Here is a 20,083-nt window from a genome sequence, read left to right on the forward strand (position 1 = left end):
AAACTATATGAATTTAATTTTACAAAAATAAATATGAGCATAACCAGCACTAATTAAATGTTTTGTAGCCCACTCATCCCAGGCCTACAGGGTTAGGATAGATTAGTATTTTATGTCTGTCATTGTCATATATTCTCAAAATTCAGGTATTTTTCTGTATTTCTAAACATGCTTTCTTATTTAGTGTATTTCACTTTTTAAAAATAAGTCAACTGTTATTTTTCTCTAGGTTTTTAATTTACACTTTTTTATTACTACAAATAAAAATACAACATGAATAATGATGATCTTCACATCTATTTAGTTTCCTTTGGTTCTTTATGGAAATTTTCATTAGCACCAACTACCATATATGTGAAACTGCTTTGTCACCTAATTAAAAAGTGCAATATGAGTATCTATCAATGGACAGCATGGTAAGAACAACCCAGAATGTGTCTGTGATCCCTTCACTGGAAGCGGATTCTTTCAAAGCTGCTAAATGTGAAAATACATGCTGAAGACACACATGGAACTCTATCCCTCGAGTTTATCCTCCTCATTGTAGTCCTGAGTGTGTAAGATTCTTAAAAGTATTCTCACAGGTTCCTGTTAACTCGTACCCCTTTTGTTTTGGGACACTAATTACGATGAAGCAGGAAAGAATAGGATTTCCTTTTTCTCTTTTTTCTTTCTTTCTTTCTTTTTTTTTTCTTTTTTAATTCTCATTATGGAAACCAAAACCACAACAAGGAGGCATTTAGAAGGTCAGATTATTGCACATTCACTAATCGATGCTTTTAAGCTCTCAAGCTGTCAGGTTAGCTCAGACTCAATCTTCCCTCAGTCACTCCAGACTCCCACTATCAACAAACATGCCAAGCGTGATGTAGATTCCCGCTTGCCCGTGTGACCAAGTGAATGCTCAAAGAGCTGCAGTGTCTCTCTCTCCATGCCAGTATCCCCAGGATTAAAGAAGTAGGAGAGAAAATCACAGGGTGCTAGCCTTAGGAGGTTAGCACCTTTGTTGTTGACTCTAGCTGTGAAATCATCTAACTCCAGCTTAGAAATGATGAGATGTGAACATCTGTGACATAAACAAATCACAAGGTCTAGCAACATACACATTGTAGATTCTATTATTATATGCCTACTGAAGGAAAAAATGACTTCTGACACAGAGAATTATAGATTGTGAGAGCAGGAGAAGTTAGGGACATCTAGCTCAACCTATTCATTTTAGAGAAGACACAAGTGACACCCAGTGAGGTGAAATATCTTGTTCTAAGGTACTTGGATGACTAGGGACAAGTCAGAGGTAAAGCCCAGGTCTTCTTATTCCTACTCCAGCATAGTTCCAACCACACCAAGATGGCAGCTTCACATTTAGAAAAATAAATCTACTTCTATCATTGGCTCTCTCTGTTGGAGGAGATTTTAGGCATACCTGGCTACTGGAGAAGAATTTGGTGGTGTATTCAGTGTGAAGTTATTTGACCTATACTTTTGAAGTACCTACATAATAGAAAGGTCTTTGCTTTCAGAGAACTTACAAACCGTAGTAGCTCCTGGCTGTGTGAACAAAATGACATTATGAATTCGTTTTCATATTTATTCCTCTCCTTTCCACTCTCTACCTTATTTATGACTCTATCATTGCACTTGCCATATGGTCTTATAGACATTTAGGCCTGTCATACACCAGCTCATGCAAACCTTAAGGGGTGAGACTATGTTTATATATGTTTGTAACCCAGAACCTAGCATAGTACCATAGCTGCCATCATTAAAATCTCATGAATGAATAAGCAAAACAGAGGTGTGTACATGTGTACAGAGAACAGTCAAAATGGCACACTTGTTTCTTAAAGAAAGTAGGGATCCAATGGGAATTAACCTTGAAAAGCAAATGTAAGGCAGCTGGGAAACCTTTGAAAGCTACCAGAGTCATCTGGATTTGATAGGCAACAAGGAGTTACTATGTGTAGCTTCTGAAGATGAGATTAAAGTACTTAAAAAAAAAAAATTTTGGCCAATAAATATTATACCAGGGGCACCTGGGTGGCTCAGTGGGTTAAAGCCTCTGGCTTCAGCTCAGATCACTGGGGTCCTGGGATCAAGCCCCGCATCAGGCTCTCTGTTCAGCAGGGAGCCTGCTTCCTCCTCTCTCTCTACCTGCTTCTCTGCCTACTTGTGATCTCTGTCTGTCAAATAAGTAAATAAAATCTTTAAAAAAAAAAAAAAAAGAATATGGCACCTAGCTCTGTTTTGGGGGTGCCTGGGTGGCTCAGTGGGTTAAAGCCTCTGCCTTTGGCTCAGGTCATGATCTCAGGATCCTGGGATTGAGTCCAACACTGGGTTCTCTGCTCAGTGGGGAGCCTACTTCCCCCTCTCTCTCTGCCTAACTCTTTGCCTCCTTGTGATCTCTGTCTGTCAAATAAATAAGTAAAATATTTAAAGAAAAAAAAAAAGATTATACCTTTTTTGCAGGACAGGTAAGAACAGGGAGGCACTGAAGTTAGGACAATAATCCAGCCATGAGAGAGGGAAAGCCTGAGTAGCTTCATGGTTAGGAAAAAAGTGAGATCTTTAAAGAAGTGTGGTAAAAATTGTTTGTGCATGAGACACTGAAATGAAAGGAAAACTGACCTGCAAGTCATCACCCACAGCCAGGAAAATAAGAGTTCTAGATAATTTCATGTTTTTCATTTCCATTTATTCATCTTTTAGCCCGTCCAGTGAAATAGCCGGAATAGTTTCTCATCACTTCATAGATGGTGCAATAGAGGCCTAAACATCATTTTCATCTTACATATTTTTTCCTAATTATAGTTTGAATTTGTGTATTTGTCACATTTATCTTCCTAATTCATACTAGTATTTAAACCTGACAGGAATGCTTCCCAAATATGTAGGTAATTCCTCATGATTTTAATTTTTTTAAAGATTTTTTAAAAATTCATTGAGAAAGAGAGAAAGGGAGCGTGAACATGGAGGTTGGAGCAGAGGGTGAAAGAGAAGAAGACTCCCCCTTGAAGACTCAGAGCAGGGAGTCCAAGAGGACATGCAGGGCTCAATTCCAGGACCCTGAGATCATGACCTGAGCCGAAGGCAGATGCTTAACTTACTAAGCCACCCAGGTGTCCCTAATTTTTTAATTTACACGGAAGCACTTCCCCATTTGGTTATACAAGGCTGTCAGACATTCTGACATCCAGAAATGGTGACATTAAGTCATGGATTTTTCCCTTTCCTGTCAATTTGTTGTGAGTATGATCTTGTCAAGTTTCAAATTTCCCACACAAATAACTTTCATATAACTTTAGTAATAGGAAAACTACTTCCAGATAGTGCCATAAAATAAACAAAATAAAATAAAAGAAAAGGTTATATATACTTCCATTCTTTCTGAATCAAAATCATCAAAAAACATGGATTTTGCAGAACTAATCCAAGTATCACAACAACAAAAAAAACCCTGAAGTGTGTGTGTGTGTGTGTGTGTAGGCCCTGCAGATATGTCTGATAACTTAAATGTTGTACTGTGAGTTAATACACTCTATTAGACCAACTTACTAATGAGAATTTTAAAATACAGTTTTCCTTAATTGAGTTGGCTATCTAGATTCTCTGACAGGATATTCATAAACCATAAATAATAATATAAGGTACTGTCTGCAGGAATGAGCAGTCATCTGTTTGAATGTACCCAGAGCTTCCAAGTAAACCTGTCATCTCCTGGGGTCAATTTTACTATGAGAATATTTCATGGGAAAATGTCAACAGTATCAATTTATTTAAATCAGCATGGGTATAATATGGTGACAAGTGCATAGACGCTTAGGGTAAATCAGAAAGTCTTTGTGCTTAAAGCTGCTTTCATGGAGCTGTTACCCCAGACCCACACAGAACCACAGGCCCTTTTCGGCCCACTCCCACCCTCAGAAGTGGGCATTCATGCTTCTCTGTATTCAGACCACTTTAGGAGGGAAGTTTGAGAATGAATCAGACTATTAAGTGCTACAGGAGCTCTGTGGAGAGAACATTCATTACAAATCAGTGCACTCAGAAAGGAAAGGCTTTTCTGAGGAGTGGATGGACTAGCGGATTTTATACACCAATACAGGGTGGACTCAAGCTTTGGGAAGAGCGTGTGTGTCTCAGAGTTTCTCCAAAAGAAATTGCTGTTTGAAACACTGAGAATAAATACCCACAGCCTCTTAAAATTCCTCATCAGTGTGTGTGGGTTGTATTAGGCTTAAATGCCATTGAGAGACAAAAATTGAAAGTCACCCGCCTGTGTAAAACAGATTGGAAAAGGATTTTGTTTTAAAGACATGTACATGGCAAAACTCAGTAAACAGAAGAACTTTGGAAACAACACAACCAGATAGGGAGGAAGAAGTACAAAGTTAAAAGAAAAACACCATACAATTTCATAGCATTCTCGTTTAAACAGTGAGGTCTGAACAGCAGAAGGCAAGCAGGGAGGAAATGAAGCGGAAACCAATAACCTCCGAAATGTTCATAATTAACAAAATAATCCTACCATGAGCACTGGACTTTTTAAGGTTTCAGCTATTAAAGTCTAGATATTTCCCAGTTCTCTGCAATAGGCACATGACTTGAGAGGGAATAATCAATCTAACTGATAATTCCACGGTGTTCTTGTCAGTGAAGGATGTGGAGAAGCAATGAAAAAAGCAGATTTTTAGTAGAGAAAAGGCTACGTATGTGGGAATAACTAGATCTAATGAGAACAAAAGTAATTTTCATGTATTCTATAAAAATATGAACTTCGGGGCAAGGTAAGTCGTGTGATTTTTTTCTATTTTATCTTCTTTTTTCATTTTATTTTATTTGATGTCTTTTCAGTGTTCGAAAGGTAATGTGACTTTTTAAAAAATATGTATTTTTAGCTTGACTATGAATTCAAAAATTTTACTTAATTGGAGAGGAAAGATCTGGATTTTCATCAGAATTTACTCCCCTTTCTAAGTCTGGTCCATCACCTCAGGGAATTTTCTCTCCATCTTTCTCATGCCTGCTTAAAAGTAAATCAGCCTCACCTCATCATGAATTCATGTACAAAACCACCTGCATCCCCTTTACCTGTGTGAGAGCTGAGTTACATGCATTTTTACTAGACTGGTACTATAACCATGAGCTGCTTAAAGAAATTTTAACTGAAGTTTTTTAAAGTTTCAATATATCTACAGTACTAGATACTTAAAGCAGTAGATTACTGTTTACAGCAGCTTCAGATATTCAGGGAACAATCAGATTAGACAATGAAAAGGGAAATAATTGCTTTGTAATTTTCTGACTTTTGAAATTAACATAATAGCAATGGAACAAAGTATGAAAGTACAAGCCAATGCTTTTTTCTTGGAAAGACCCTTTGACCTTCGTAATCACTGCCAGGCACTCTCTTGCCCTCTCTCACTCTCGTTCTCTCTCTCTCTCTCTCTCTCTTTCTTTCTCACACACACACACACACACATCCGCGCATGTGCACACACACACGATATTTAGCTGCAGAGACAACCCAGGTTTTGGATTCCAAAATTGAAACTAACTTGCTGTGTGACCTTCAGCAAGACCTAAATAAAACACCTTGCATCTCAGCCTCCTCAGGTGTAAAGAAGGGATAATGATATCTGTCTTGCCAGGTTGCTTTGAGGATTAGAAATAATCTATGCCAAGCAAGTGCCTGGAATATAGAAGGTGATCAATAAAGGTCAGATATTATGTTAGCTATTATTCAAATACTCAGACAATATAAGAAAAGTCAGAGTAGGAAAAAATCTAAACAAATATTTTCAAAGTATAAAACGGGAAAGGCAAACATCCTGTTAATAAAGTCATGATGAAGAGACACAAGGGGAAACATGCAGGAAAAGAGATGAAAGAAGAAATACCAGGCATCTGGAAAGTCTTAAAAATAGCATAACATAGAAGGAATGCAGTTACAAAGACAGGCAATCTGCTGGATTAAGGTATACACATGCCACCAACTGTAAAATACATACAGGAAAAGCCGAAGTAGCGTAAGTTGAATTGTTGGCAATAAAAGCATTTGGAGCAGCAAGTGTTGTAACAGCGTCCAGGTAATTTTATTTGAGAGTTTACTTCTATCAGTATAATTTCTTGGGAGAGCACAACTAGAAATAACTAGTGTCTTTATCTACCAGAACAGGGCCTGTTTATCCATGTTCTGTATGTTAAAGAAAACTCTTTTCAAGTCTTATATTGCATTTGCCCATTTCTGTGAATGTTTAATTTCACGGGTTTTGCATGCAGAAGTTTGAATGGCAAAGACATATGTACTGCAGTAAAGAAAATAAGTGGCCTACTTGAGCATAGAGAACCAGAAAGATCTCACAAAAGACACTTTGAGCAGTGGCACTGAATAATTGATCAGTTTGCTCATCTACTTTTGCGAAGCATAAAGAAACCATTTGAGCAAATGAATTGAGCACCTAATCTGAGATTGGCTCTTAACTGGGATATGTGTGGGGAAACTTGATAAGTGTAGGTCATGGAAACTGCCTTTCTATTGTTTAATACATAAAATACAGTTGAAACATCAAGTTCTTTACAAAGCAGTTAAATAATATAAGGAAAATAATGTTTCAGATATAAAGTGATGACTTAAGGAAATAGCAAAAACTAGCTCCTGGGGCCACCATGAAAAACATCAGTGGAGACTGCAAACATTCTATTTTTGTGGGAGTTTCGAAAACAAAATGTCTACACAGTTCACATTATGTTAATTTTCAAACATATATCAAAATCTGTCTATGCCTGTTACTAAAGGTTTACTGCACCTGTTTCAAGCCAGTTTTTCAGTCATTCAGCCCATATTTATCAAGCACCTCTCATAGATTAGATTAGACAAACATGGGTCTTCTCTTCAGAGAACTTACATTCTAGTTGAGATAGAGTTATTTTAAGTATAAATGTATTATATTATATACCAATATATAATATAAAATTGCTATAAACACTTACCTGAATAGAGTCATTTCAGGTACTGAAATACCACGAAGAAAATATAACCAGAAGCTATCACAGAAAGACAGGAATGGGAGGAAGTGCTTAGGTTCTGGTCAGCAGGGAAGGCCTGCCTGCTGGGTGATATTTCAGCAGAGACCTGAGTGATGACAAGTGCTAAAACAATAAATTGGATGAGTTGCAGGAGCCAGACAGCAAGCATATTCAAAAATAAATTGAGCTGGGATTATATAGGGGTCTTTGGGTCTGGTAGGGCAATCTATATTCTCAAGTTTGTCTGAAGAAACATCAAGCTGTTTCCCTATCAAATAAGTCATACGCCCCAGAAATCCAGTCACCAAACTGTGTATTTGTTCTGAAAAGGGGCGGCCACCTTAGATTCTAAAGTTCTACATATATATATATAAAATATATTTATTTATTTGGCAGAGATCACAAGTAGGCAGAGAGGCAGGCAGAGAGAGAGAGAAAGGGAAGCAGGCTCCCTGCTGAGCAGAGAGCCCGATGTGGGGCTTGATCCCAAAGACGCTAGGATCATGACCTGAGCTAAAGGCAGAGGCTTTAACTCACTGAGCCACCCAGGCGCCCCAGGTTCTAAAGTTCTGACAGAAGACCAGGAAGCCTGCTCTTAGGAAGGATAGCTATCATACACCAGTTCATCAGCAATGGTAACTTCTTCCTTTTGCTTCAACTGATTAATAATCTGAACAAAGAAAAAGAAAAAAAAAGCTAACATGAGATCACATAATAATCAATCTCTTTTATAGAGAAAAATTAAATCATTTAAATTAATTAAATCATTTAAAAATTAAATCATTTAAAATATATTTAATACCTTTAATACTCTCCATAACCATATGAGGTAGATACCATCAACCATTATTTTCTAGATAAGGAAACTGAGGCCCAGAGAATTTCAGAAAACTCCATAAGACACAAGCAGTCTCCCTCCTGAGCTCACACCTTAACAACTGGGCTGTGCTACCCATTGAAAATAGATAGGGAAACTTTATGGGACATATTAGCTGACACTAGAATAACTGGTGAAATTTTGATTCGATTGGCAAACGAAATAAGAGCATTCCACAGAAAGATAAATTGTTCAAATGAACTTCGAAGAATCAGGTGCAGACATGAATATATCTATAAAAGTAAATACAGTATAACTGAAACATTTGGTTGGTTTTTGGCAATTTTTTTGTCTTTTTAATTGAAGTATAGTTGACACAATGTTACATTAATTTCAGGTATACAACATAGTGAGTCCATAAGTCTATACATTATGCTAAGCTCATCATGAGGGTAGCTACTGTCATACTCTGTTACAATATCATTGACTATATTCCTTATGCTGACTCTTTTATTCCTGTGATTTAGTCATTCCATCCCTGCAAGACTCTACTTCCTACTTCCCTTCACATATTTTTCCCACTATGCCAATGCTCTCCCCTCTGTTAATCATCTGTTGGTTCTCTGTATTTATGGGTCTGTTTCTGTTTTTCTGTTTGTTTGTTCATTTTATTTTTTAGATTCCACAAATAAGCAAAATCATACAGTACTTGTCTATCTCACTTCACTTTGCACAATACCCTCTTGGTCTATTCATGTTGTCACAAAAGTCAAGATCTCATTCTTTCTTATGGCTGAGTAAATATTCCATTGTATGTATATGCCACATATTCTCTACCTGTTCATCTATCAAGGGACACTTAGGTTACTTCCATATCCTGGCTATTGTAAACAAAGCTGCAATAAACATAGAAGTGCATAGGACGCCTGGGTGGCTCAGTGGGTTAAAGCCTCTGCCTTCAGCTCAGGTCATGATCCCAGAGTCCTGGGATCAAGCCCACATCAGGCTCTCTGCTCAGCGGGGAGCCTGGTTCCTCTCCTCTCTCTGCCTGCCTCTCTGCCAACTTGTGATCTCTGTCTGTCAAATAAATAAATTTTAAAATCTTTTTTAAAAAAATAGAAGTGCATATATCTTTTCAAATCAACGTTTTTGTTTTCTTTGGGTAAATACCTAGTGGTGAAGTTATTAGATCACACAGTATCTCTATTCTTACTTTTTTGAGGCCCCTCTATACTGTTTTCCACAGTGGCTGAACCAATTTACATTCCTGCCAAAAGTGCCTAAGGGTTCTTTTTTCTGCATATCCTCACCCACACTTGTTATTTCTTGTCTTTGATTCTAGTCATTCTGACACATGTAAGGTGATATCTCATTGTGGCTTGATTTACATTTCCCTGATGATGAGTAATCTTGAGTATTTTTTCATGTGTCCATTGGCCACCTATAGATCTTCTTCGGAAAAAATATCTGTTCAGACCCTCTGCTCATTTTTTAATCAGATTTTTTTTTCTGATGTTGAGTTGTATAAGTTCCTTACCTATTTTGAATATAAATTCATAACCATATATTTTGTTTGCATATATCTTCTCCCATTCAGTAGATTGCCTTTTCATTTTGTTGATGGTCTCCTTTGTTGTGCAGAAGTTTTTTTATTTTGGTGTAGTCCTACTGATTTATTTTTGCTTTTGTTTCCCTTGTCTGAGAAGACATATCTAGAAAAGTATTGCTAAGGCCAAAGAGATAATTATCTCTTTTCTTCTAGGAATTTTGTGGTTTCAGGGCTCACGTTCAGTGTCTTAATCCATATTGTTAATTTTTGTGTATGGTGTTAGGAATTGTTACAGTGCTACTCAAAGTGTGGTCCACAGATGGGCTTGAATTGTTTATTGTTGATTTGTCATGAGATAGGAAGCTTGTGCCAACATATAAATCAACTATATCACTGAGCACCCTGGCTGCTTCAGCTGGAATTTTTTTTTTTTTTCCTTATAGCAGGATATGCTTATGGAAGTAAGCAGTTCAGTAATTCACATTCTGACACAATTGTAAATGGGATTGACTCCTTAATTTCTCTTTCTTCTGTCTTGTTGTTGGTGTAGAGAAATGCAACTGATTTCTGTGCATTGATTTTATATCCTGACACTTTACTGGATTCCTGTACAAGTTCTAGCGGTTTTGGAGTGGAGTCTTTTGGGTTTTCCACATATAGTATCATATCATCTGTGAAGAGTGATAGTTTGACTTCTTACTTGCTGACACAAGTTCCTTACCTTCTCACAGACGAGTGTTTTGAAACACATCGAGTTAGAGTGTAGGCAATGTTGCATAAAGATGACATTCCAAACAGTAAATTGACTAAATAAAATAGATATCTATTTCTCATTCATACAACTGTCTAAAAATGGGCAGGCCATTTAGGAGAGTTAGACAGCTCTCTTCTACATGGTCACCCAGGGCCCCAGGTTGGTAGCTGTTAAACGTCTCTGAGTCCAAGGCACATGCTGTAACTGTAGCCATTTTACAACCAGCAGGCAGTAGGAAAGGGGAAATCCAGGGAGAGTGTCTTTATCCTTAAGATACTTAACATCATTTTGGCTTTCTTTCCTTTGGACTGAAATGATTCATAAGAAGAAAGTTTGATTCAAAAGAGACAGTGAAATATAGTCTCTAGCTGGAAACTTACAGACTATGCAAAATAGAGAATATTCTATGACTGAAGGAAGAGAAGGAGGCTAGATAGTTCACCCTTCTCTGTCATAATGAAAATTATGGCTAGAGAGTTAAACTGAAGCTAGACCATTGAGTATTTGAGATTGAATACTAAATCAAATGATGGCAGAAAATAAAAACACTGGTAAAAATAAATAAAATTTCAATTATTATGCAAAGTAAATGAAAAATGTGAAGCTTATTGCTTGTTATTAACTCATTTCATCACAGTTTCTACAGACGAATTCACAGAAAAACCCAAGATGTATAGCCTAACTTTTTCCAAAGCAAATTCTCACATAAAACAATTGTCTTTATATATTATTGGTCATTTTATATTGCACTCCACTCTTGTTCCAATGGAAGCTGGGGATGGAAAATGCATTAGGATCAAATCTGAGATATTTAGTTCCAAGTGATTTATTAAGGAGATGCTCTCAAGAAAAACCTATAAAGGAAAAAGCGAAACAGGAAAGAAAAGAGGAAACAGCTTATGCGAGTAGAGAAGGCAGATCCATACTCTGAATATGTGAGTGGGAGTAAGGATAAATCACGGCCCTTTTCAAAATGGAAATGTCCAATATAATCAATTTTCTACAAAGTGATAGGACAGTGCTATTTGGGGGATTTAGAACTGGTCTCTGTTACTGACAAGTCAGATATTCAACAGTGGCTATAACTAGAGCAGACTTAGAAGGACGCCCATGAATGGCTTCCATCTTGCTATGGGGGCTACTGCATTACTCTGCAATGGGTTGGCCAAGGACAGAGGTTAGGCGACATGTGGGAATATTGAGAACTGGCTGAGTCATTCTGTCCTCTTGGTTGTTTAGCACTTCCACATTGAGTATCCTCTGGTGTACATTAATGTGTGGTACAAGTTCCTCACACTTTTTGATTGCTATCATGGGTCCATCCACATGCCTTTTTCCTAGAACTTATTAACACTAATATTCCCATGATGTTCCTTTAAGACCCTTGGCTAATGACTTCACCACTACCTATTCACCTGTTATATTTTTACGTTGCCCTATTATCATCCACAAAAAAGTAATGACCAGGAATGTTGCCCAGAACTCTTTTAATTAGAAGTTTTCCCTTACCCACTGGTTTTTAGGAACCTCTCTGAGTGGGTCTATAGTGCAACAGCAGTCAACCTTAGACCTCTGCCAACATATAATACCAACCTAACCACAAACCAAGCTTGAGTTTCTTCCTCTTTATCAATAGATTATAGGGAGCCTTCCATGAAACTCTAGGAATGAGCTGATGTAGAGACATTGGTGGAACACTGATAGGTGACATAAAGGTGTGGGCCACTCATTTATAAGCTTACTTGTAGCCTTTCTGTCAGCTTGAGATAAATTCCAGACATACCACTCCCATCTTACAATGATTTGCTCCTGGGTACAACCCAATACTCAGTTTATAGTGGCTACTTATGACCACACAATCACTTTGAAAATTCATGACAAACACTATCTCTTCTAGGGTCCTGTAGCATACCAGGAGTCGATACCAGTTTGAATGACCAGCTGCAGGTGCCACACCCTTTTGCAGAACCTTGGGTGTGTATTTTGTGATTCTCCTCTAGGGCTTGACCAAAACTCCATTTGGCATCCTTTTATACCATAGGTACCAGAGTACCATAGGTCTGCGCACATGTATGAACCAAAGGGGAGGGCTGCTTGTACCTCAGTCTTATCTCTTGCAGGACTCTTTCTTATTCTGGGTTCCACCCAAAACTAGCAATTTTCTGCACCATTATGTCAATGACTCTGAGCAGTACTCCCTAGAGCAATAAAATGCTGCTTCCTAAACCCAAAGAGGCCTATCAAGCCCTGGGTTTCTTTCTTAGTAATAGAAGTCACAAAGAACAAAAATAGACTCTTTACCTTGATTGGGATGTCTGGGTATGCTCCAAACCACTGGACCTTGAAAAATCGCCAAAGGTGCTAGACTCCTGAAACTTTGCTGGCTTTTCTTCCACCCTCTGGAATGCATGTGTCTTTCCAAGGCAGATAGAATACTTGGCATTTTTTACCTTTTGGGTACAATTAACATCGTATCATTAGTATAGTAGACAAATATTAAGTTCTGTAGAATGTCAAGATGAGCTAGGCCTTTCAGTCTATATAATGACCCTGAGAACAAGCAGTTTTTAATATTTTTTTAAAGATTTTATTTATTTATTTGACAGACAGAGATCACAAGTAGGCAGAGTGGCAGGCAGAGAGGGAGGAGTGGCTGAGCAGAGAGCCCAATGTGGGGCTCGATCCCAGGACCCTGGGATCGTGACCTGAGCTGAAGCCAGAGGCTTTAACCCACTAAGTCATCCAAGTGCCCCTTGAATATTATTTTTGAGAAAATATTATAATATTATTTTGAGAAAAATATATTTAAATAATACTTTTCCTTCAGTACTTTCTGTCATCTTAAAAAAAATGCTTCAAAGCAAAAAGGGAGGAGACTAAACAAATTAAATAATGAGAATTCAAATGAACTACAGGGTTTAATTTGGCATTCTTTAATTGAAATTTAGAAGTTCAACCGTGTAAGCATTTGATGGATCTCCTATTTTTAATTAGATAAATTTATATTCTGTGCTGAATGTAATTTTGAGAAGTCTATGATTTTGCAGCACTTGTATTGGGAAAAATGGTCAAAAGTGTCATAATTAAAGGCAACTTATCTAACAAGTTTTATCTAGACAAATATTCATCAAAGAAAGATACTCTAAATGGAAAATAATGGAAATATTTGGTCTCTAATATTTAGGCATTTTAACATGGAAAAAAGAATTGTAAATGACAGAAACACATTTTCTTTAACAGAATTTACTCTTGCTTACTTCCACTCTACAAAGAAAATATTTCCCCAGTTAAGAATGTAGTTGTCTATAGAGAAGAGTCCATTGAAAGTATCAACATTTTCAAATTTATTAATAATCATGAATGGAACTTTGAAAAGGATTGCAGGCAATTTTATGGAAAAGTAAATCATGATAGGATCATGCTGAAAACAATCATTCTTTTCTTTAAAGATTTTATTTCTTTGTTTGAAGGAGAGATAGGGAGAGAGAGAACAGTTTGAGATGGAGATAAGATTGGACCTGTGGGTATGTTGGGTCTGGCATTTCTTCACCACATCTATACAGCAATTATACAATTTAAAATATAGGTTAAGAGCTCAGGAGGGAGGTATAGGCTTGAAATGTTGATCTACCTGCCATCAGCTTATAGGGTACAGCCAAACATTAGGATCTGCTGGATCAGCACAGAACAGCACATAGTGTGAAAAAGAAAGGAAAACTTGGCCAAGTCTGGAGTTCAAGGATGGCCCCTTGCCCTCTGGGGCAAAAGAAATAGGAAAAATTAGGGCAGAGCACAGAAATCTGAGGAACTATGGTTAAACAAAATTAAGACAAGTGAAGGCTCTGATATACAGATGTGAACTCGAAATCCAGAGATGGAGTGGAATCTCAGCAATTAGAACCTAGCCAAGTTTCAGAAAAGGATGACAACAAGATCAGCCTGAAGCTGAGCCCTAGCCTTGGAGCTAGGAAAGGAAAGAAGATGCCATTTGGTAAGGAAAAAGTTTGGAAATCAGAGAACCAGAACCAGAACAGGGTCTAATGCTAGTACAAGGATATCAGGCAAGAATTTAAGCCAGTCCTTCGGACAATTTGTCCATTACACAGCCAGAGGTTCATTACACGGTACGACTTATTATTCTTCCTTCTTGCAGAATCCATGTGATGATAAACGGCACAAAGACATTTGGTCCAGAGAGAAAACTTGTGACCACTTGCCAAAATTCCTTGTCATTGGGCCACAAAAAACAGGTAGGAATACCCAAGTATGCTGTCTGATTCTTTTTTTTTTTCTTTTTTCTCTTCTCCTTTTCGTCATGAAACATAATGTCATACAGGAAAATTGGATTAGATCTCGCTTTGTGAAATATCTAGACATCTATCCAAGTTCATTATTTGAATTGTTCTTCATGCCTATGGGTCATCTTTATGCTATGATCCTCAAAGCGACTCTAATGGTGTCTATTAATTAGACGTAAGGACTAAATTTTAACTACAGATTTTAAAGCTATTCAACAGATGTCAAATTTTTTTCAACAGATGTCAGATTTTTTACAACTTTGTGTTAATATACGACAGTTGCAGTATCTGATTTTTAATCCCTATTTTTTGTAGCTGTGCCTAATTATCTCCTAAATTAAGTTACAAAGAAAGGACTTGGCTTGATATAAACTATTTCACACTGTGTATATCAGCCTCAAATTGATTTTTTCAGAGGCACTGCCATTATTACCTTCAAACATTCTACATGTGTGATTTGTTTTTTAAAAATAATTATTAAGTGTAAATATGGTTTGGACTTATTATCTGATACACCTGAGGTTCATCAGGCATTTTTCCCTCAGTATTTTCACTAATGCTGAAGGACAAGTGTATAAGACTGCTGTAAAAGAGAGTGCAAGTATTTCACCAATGAGATGACACTTTCAATTAGAATATTTTATACTTCCTTCAGCATGTGACAGTTTTATACACTTTGCTCATGTCCTGATTAATTAAAGTTTTTATTGAGTTGTTGTATTTTGAATTCACTACTTTGACTAGAAGCATTTTCATCAGTGAGTGCACAAACCATAACACAAAACAAACACTCACAATAAATAAGCCTGGCCCAGATGAAGATATTTGTAATACAAGCAAGTAGATCATTTTAAAGGTTGTGGGTAAAATTTCCAGACTATTAGATATTGGTTGTTGAAATCTTTTCTTCCTCCAGGAATATAAATTGTATTACAACAGTAAGTTACACATGTACAGGGAAGGGAAAAAAATCACCATGTATTTTCAGATATATCACTTGTGTTGTTGTTGTTTAAAATGTGCATTAATTTTCTACCAACTCCTTTATAGCTTTGCTAACTCTGGAAAGACTGCTAAAGAAAGAAAACATTGTTGTGTTGTAAAATTATACTAAAATTTTAATTTAAAGATATATCTTTTATCATTTGTCATTGAATATTATTACTTCTTAGTTCTGTTAGAAAACTACAGGTTACTAAGTATAAATCTAGTTTTCCTCCTTGTTTTTTGTATTTATAAAGACAATAACTTACACCTTTAGATTTTTAATATTTGACCTACCAGTATGGAAATGACCGAGCTTTCAGCAGTTTTTGGCTGCTGAAGACAAACAAGTTAAAATAAAGGAATTGGATGACAATATTATTTTATATGCTGTGAAAATGCTACTCTAATGTGAAAATGGTTGTGATAATTCTTAAATCTGTTCCATCATAGAAGTCTAAAGTCTTCTTTTGTTCTCTTTATTGCTTTAGTTGGCAAAATTCCCACCGCTCTCAGAGCTATGAATTTCCTGGATACAGCAATGCTAAGAATCTGCTCTTCAATGCAAAGCTGTCTTTAAACAACTTAAACATGGCCTGCACATCCCTTGCAATAAACATAAGTTATAATATAAAAGTAGTCCTCAAAGCCCTATTTTCTGAATTGTTGTGAGGTGTGAATGGAGGGAATTGATGTCCCACTTCTCCATTGCTGAATCCTGCCAGAATTCCTGTCAGCTGACAGTGGGACAGTGAATGAGGACAGGCAAAGGGCAGGGTAGGCCTGGGTTTATGGCACTCAAAGATTAAATCTTAGTCCTGCTAGGATCCTTGGGACAGATAGGTATCTTTTGTGATTCTGGGTCAAAGATATTACCAGACTAGGAGCAGCTTTCCAAAAGGGTTAAATTTAGCACAATAATTCTTTTTTTTTTTTTTTAAGATTTTATCTATTTATTTGAGAGAGAGCATGAGGTGGGGATGAGGGTCAAAGGAAGATGCAGAATCCCCACTGAGCAGGGAACCCATTGTGGGACTTGATCCCAGGACCTCAGATCAGGACCTAAGCTAAAGGCAGATGCTTAACTGACTGAGCCACCCAAGCGCCCCACAATAATTCTAAAAGCATAACTTGTTGGCCTTACCTGTCTCAGAAAATCTGTGTTCCCACTGTCAATATTATTTTCTCATGATTTGATTGGCTTAATCTGTTAAAACTAAAAACAAAATTGATTGTTTATAAAATAGAGTACATTTTCTCTGACAGTACTACCAGGAGGAGGTCTTTTTTATTTCCTCCATTAAATATTTATATCAAAGACATTGGATAAAAATGAATGTCAGTAATAGATGAAAAGATAAATTTATTTATTAAGATATTTATTAAGATAATTATTTATTAATTATTGTGTATTTAATAAGATAAATACACATTTTGGAGCAGTGAGCCCACGTTCTATGACTGATTATATGAATATCAAGCCACATACCTATTCTCTCCAGTTGAAATGACTTTCTCCTTCCTTCCAGTCCTTTCTCCCTCCTATGGCTCAAAGTTCCTCCTGCTCCTGGTTGCATGAAGATGCTGTGGCTCAGAACATAAAGCTTTGACTTTATGTAATTCAGGGTAGATCTGGTACAATTCCGTGACCATCAGGGTGATTAAACATTTGTATGTGTTACTGAGTGAGATTATAAAATATTTATTTTGCCATGATCAGCAATAATTAAAAAATAGTCCTTTATCTGTACCCTGGATTCATCCAGTCTCAACATCTCAGGGACATTAAACTACAATATTCTCAGCTCTCTCGTGTGTCTCAAATCTCTCTCTCACACACACATGTGCACACATGCACTTACACACACACATGCCATTCTCATCATCATTTAAACATCTTTATGTAGGTTCCTTCCTAAAACGTATCTAGAGAGAACCCTTCTGAATTCCCTGTTCTCTTCCAGACACTACTCCGTAATACTCGAGTTTATTTCTTCTCCCTGGAACATTTTTTTCCTCCTCTCATAATTTCTCCTTTTTGAACTCTTGTTATTTTCAAGAGCATTTCACATCAGTTCTTGAGGACTCCATCACCCCTCATGATTTTATGTCTGTGTTTTTCAATGTGTTTAGACAGTTCTTCCTGGTCCTTTGGGCCTCTAATTCAGTTCCCAGCCAGTTCTGACTCCTTTCATTTTTAAATTGAGTTTAAATGATTTGATTTCATTTTGTTAAATTTATTTTATTTTTTCAAGATTTTATTTATTTATTTCGGAGACAGAGAGAGAGGGAGAGAGAACACATGTAGGGTGAGGGGTAGAGGGAGAAGTAGACCCCCTGCTGACCTACGAGCCTAATGTGGGGCTTGATCATGGGACTCCCAGATCATGAACTGAGCTGAAGGCAGATGTTTGACAGACTGAGCCACCCAGGCATCTCCATTTTTGTTCATCTTATTTTGGAATGCCTGGGTGGCTCAGTCAGTTAAGCATCTGACTCTTCGTTCTGGCTCAGGTCATGATCTTAGGGTCATAAGATGGAGCCCTGGGTGGGCTCTGCACTCAGATGGGAATCTGCTTGAGATTCTCTCTCTCACTCTTCTTCTGCCCCACCACTGTGCTCACTCATGCTCTCTTTCTCTCTAAAATTAAACAAATAAATATTTTAAAAAGAAAATCATGAAAAGTTGTTTTAAAGATTTTATTTATTTATTTGAGAGAGAGAGACAATGAGAGAGAGCATGAGCGAGGAGAAGGTCAGAGAGCGAAGCAGACTCCCCATGGAGCTGGGAGCCTGATGTGGGACTCGATCCCGGGACTCCAGGATCACGCCCTGAGCCGAAGGCAGTCGTCCAACCAACTGAGCCACCCAGTTTTAATTAGTAATTAAATATTTAAGGGCATTTATCAATTTTTACTCTCCCATTTCACCAGAAGCCACCTATCCTGGATTCCTTCACCTTTCTTCCCCCCAAGGTAGTGGTCCCCTTAGATCTGTTATCACTTCCTTTAGCTACGCATGACACTATTCAGGTAGGTGGTCATGTAAAGCTGTGAGGGTCCCATCAGGTGGCCATCTCATTTATACTTACAGCACAGTAGCCTTTGCTCCTATACGCTTAAGATATGTTAGGATAAAATGCCAATTCTCTGATGATCTGCTGAGCTTCCAGATCCCTGGCTGCAATCGTAACTGTCCTTCCGACCTACCTGTGTGGCTCACCTCCAGCTATGCTAGGGCTGGGAAATCCAACTGACACTCCCAGGTCCAACGTGTTCCAAAAGGGATCATCCTTTCCAGAAGGGAAATGTTGGTTTATGAGAACTCTGAAAATGCAGTCACTTCACAATTCTTGCTGCCATGGCACTCAGTCTATGGCCCAACTCAAATGGAGACAAGGGTCAGAGATTGCATCTGAGCCTTCTGTGATGTGGACGCTCCGTGGGTTCTATCAGCCAGTTTGTCTGTCCAGCCCAGTGCCTCCATTATCAGATCAGACTGCCCCATTTTGCCAGGTTAGGACATTCAAGTGTCTGTCTTTCCTGATTCCTCCCCTCTTCATAAAACCTTACAGGGAACACTCACGTTTTTAAGGTGCAAGCTGAGAAAACACTTCCTCTTGGAAGCTTTCACTGACTCCTCAAGTCTAAGTCACCTATTCTCTCATTTATTAGAAAAACACTCTTGCCTTCTCTCACTATGGAAACTGTCTCACTAGGTTGCAATTACCTGTTTACTTGACCCAAGTCCATACATACACTTTAAGTTGATCAAGGCCAGCAAGTGAGTTTTTCTTCTCAAGAGTTCTCACCAGGGGAAAAAAAAGAAAAGTTATCCCCAGGGACTTACACAGATTAGCACCAGTCAGCATGTGTTAAATAGTTTGATTTAATTTAATGGATTTGAATAGACTATTAATGGAGATCCATGAGGTTCAGGGATTGTGCTAGATGCCCTTGATGTTTCAGCCACTCACCTGACTCCAGGAGGGAAACTGAACCACAGTTTCCGAAATCCTCTCCCAGCTTAAAGCACAGTAACCCAGTTTTCAGATGCCCAGTTTTTGCATATCTATGTACAACCACCTATGTGTTTCTTGCATTTTTTGTATGTTATACATTTCCTGGGGTATCTTAGTTCGTATTTTTTCTTCAAACAAACTGGCTTTTTACCTCAAAACAATTTAAAGCAGAAACACTGTGTCATTCTATAAATAGAACAGTTACTGCATATCAAACAAAAAATAATGAAAAAAAATACATTGACGACAAAAGTAGCTGTATCATCAGTCTGCCTCACTTTGCCTATGTACTAATATTAAATCAGATGTTTAGGTAAATAGAATCATGAAGACCAATAAAAGAATACTTAGATTGTTGTCACATGAAAATGCACCTAATTGATTTTAAGGAAATCATTTTATTTTCTTTTTTTTTTAAATCTGCATTTCCTTTTTTTTTTTAAGATTTTATTTATTTATTTGACAGCGAGAGATCACAAGTAGACGGAGAGGCAGGCAGAGAGAGAGATAGAGGGAAGCAGGCTCCCTGCTGAGCAGAGAGCCCGACGCGGGACTCGATCCCAAGACCCTGAGATCATGACCTGAGCCGAAGGCAGCGGCTTAACCCACTGAGCCACCCAGGCGCCCCAAA

General features: G+C 37.6%; 1 protein-coding gene across 2 annotated transcripts in view; it reads left to right on the top strand.

The window, feature by feature from the left end:
• Positions 1–20,083, top strand: part of LOC122889227 (bifunctional heparan sulfate N-deacetylase/N-sulfotransferase 4) — a 239,227-nt gene that overhangs the window by 202,567 nt on the left and 16,577 nt on the right. For both annotated transcript variants that reach the window (XM_044224144.1, XM_044224145.1), the window contains exon 7: positions 14,303–14,399. In XM_044224144.1, coding sequence (XP_044080079.1) covers positions 14,303–14,399 — 97 coding nt within the window. The remainder of the gene's footprint in view (positions 1–14,302; positions 14,400–20,083) is intronic.

Source organism: Neovison vison, chromosome 11 (assembly GCF_020171115.1).
Source record: "Neovison vison isolate M4711 chromosome 11, ASM_NN_V1, whole genome shotgun sequence".
In the NCBI taxonomy this organism is placed as follows: domain Eukaryota; kingdom Metazoa; phylum Chordata; class Mammalia; order Carnivora; family Mustelidae; genus Neogale; species Neogale vison.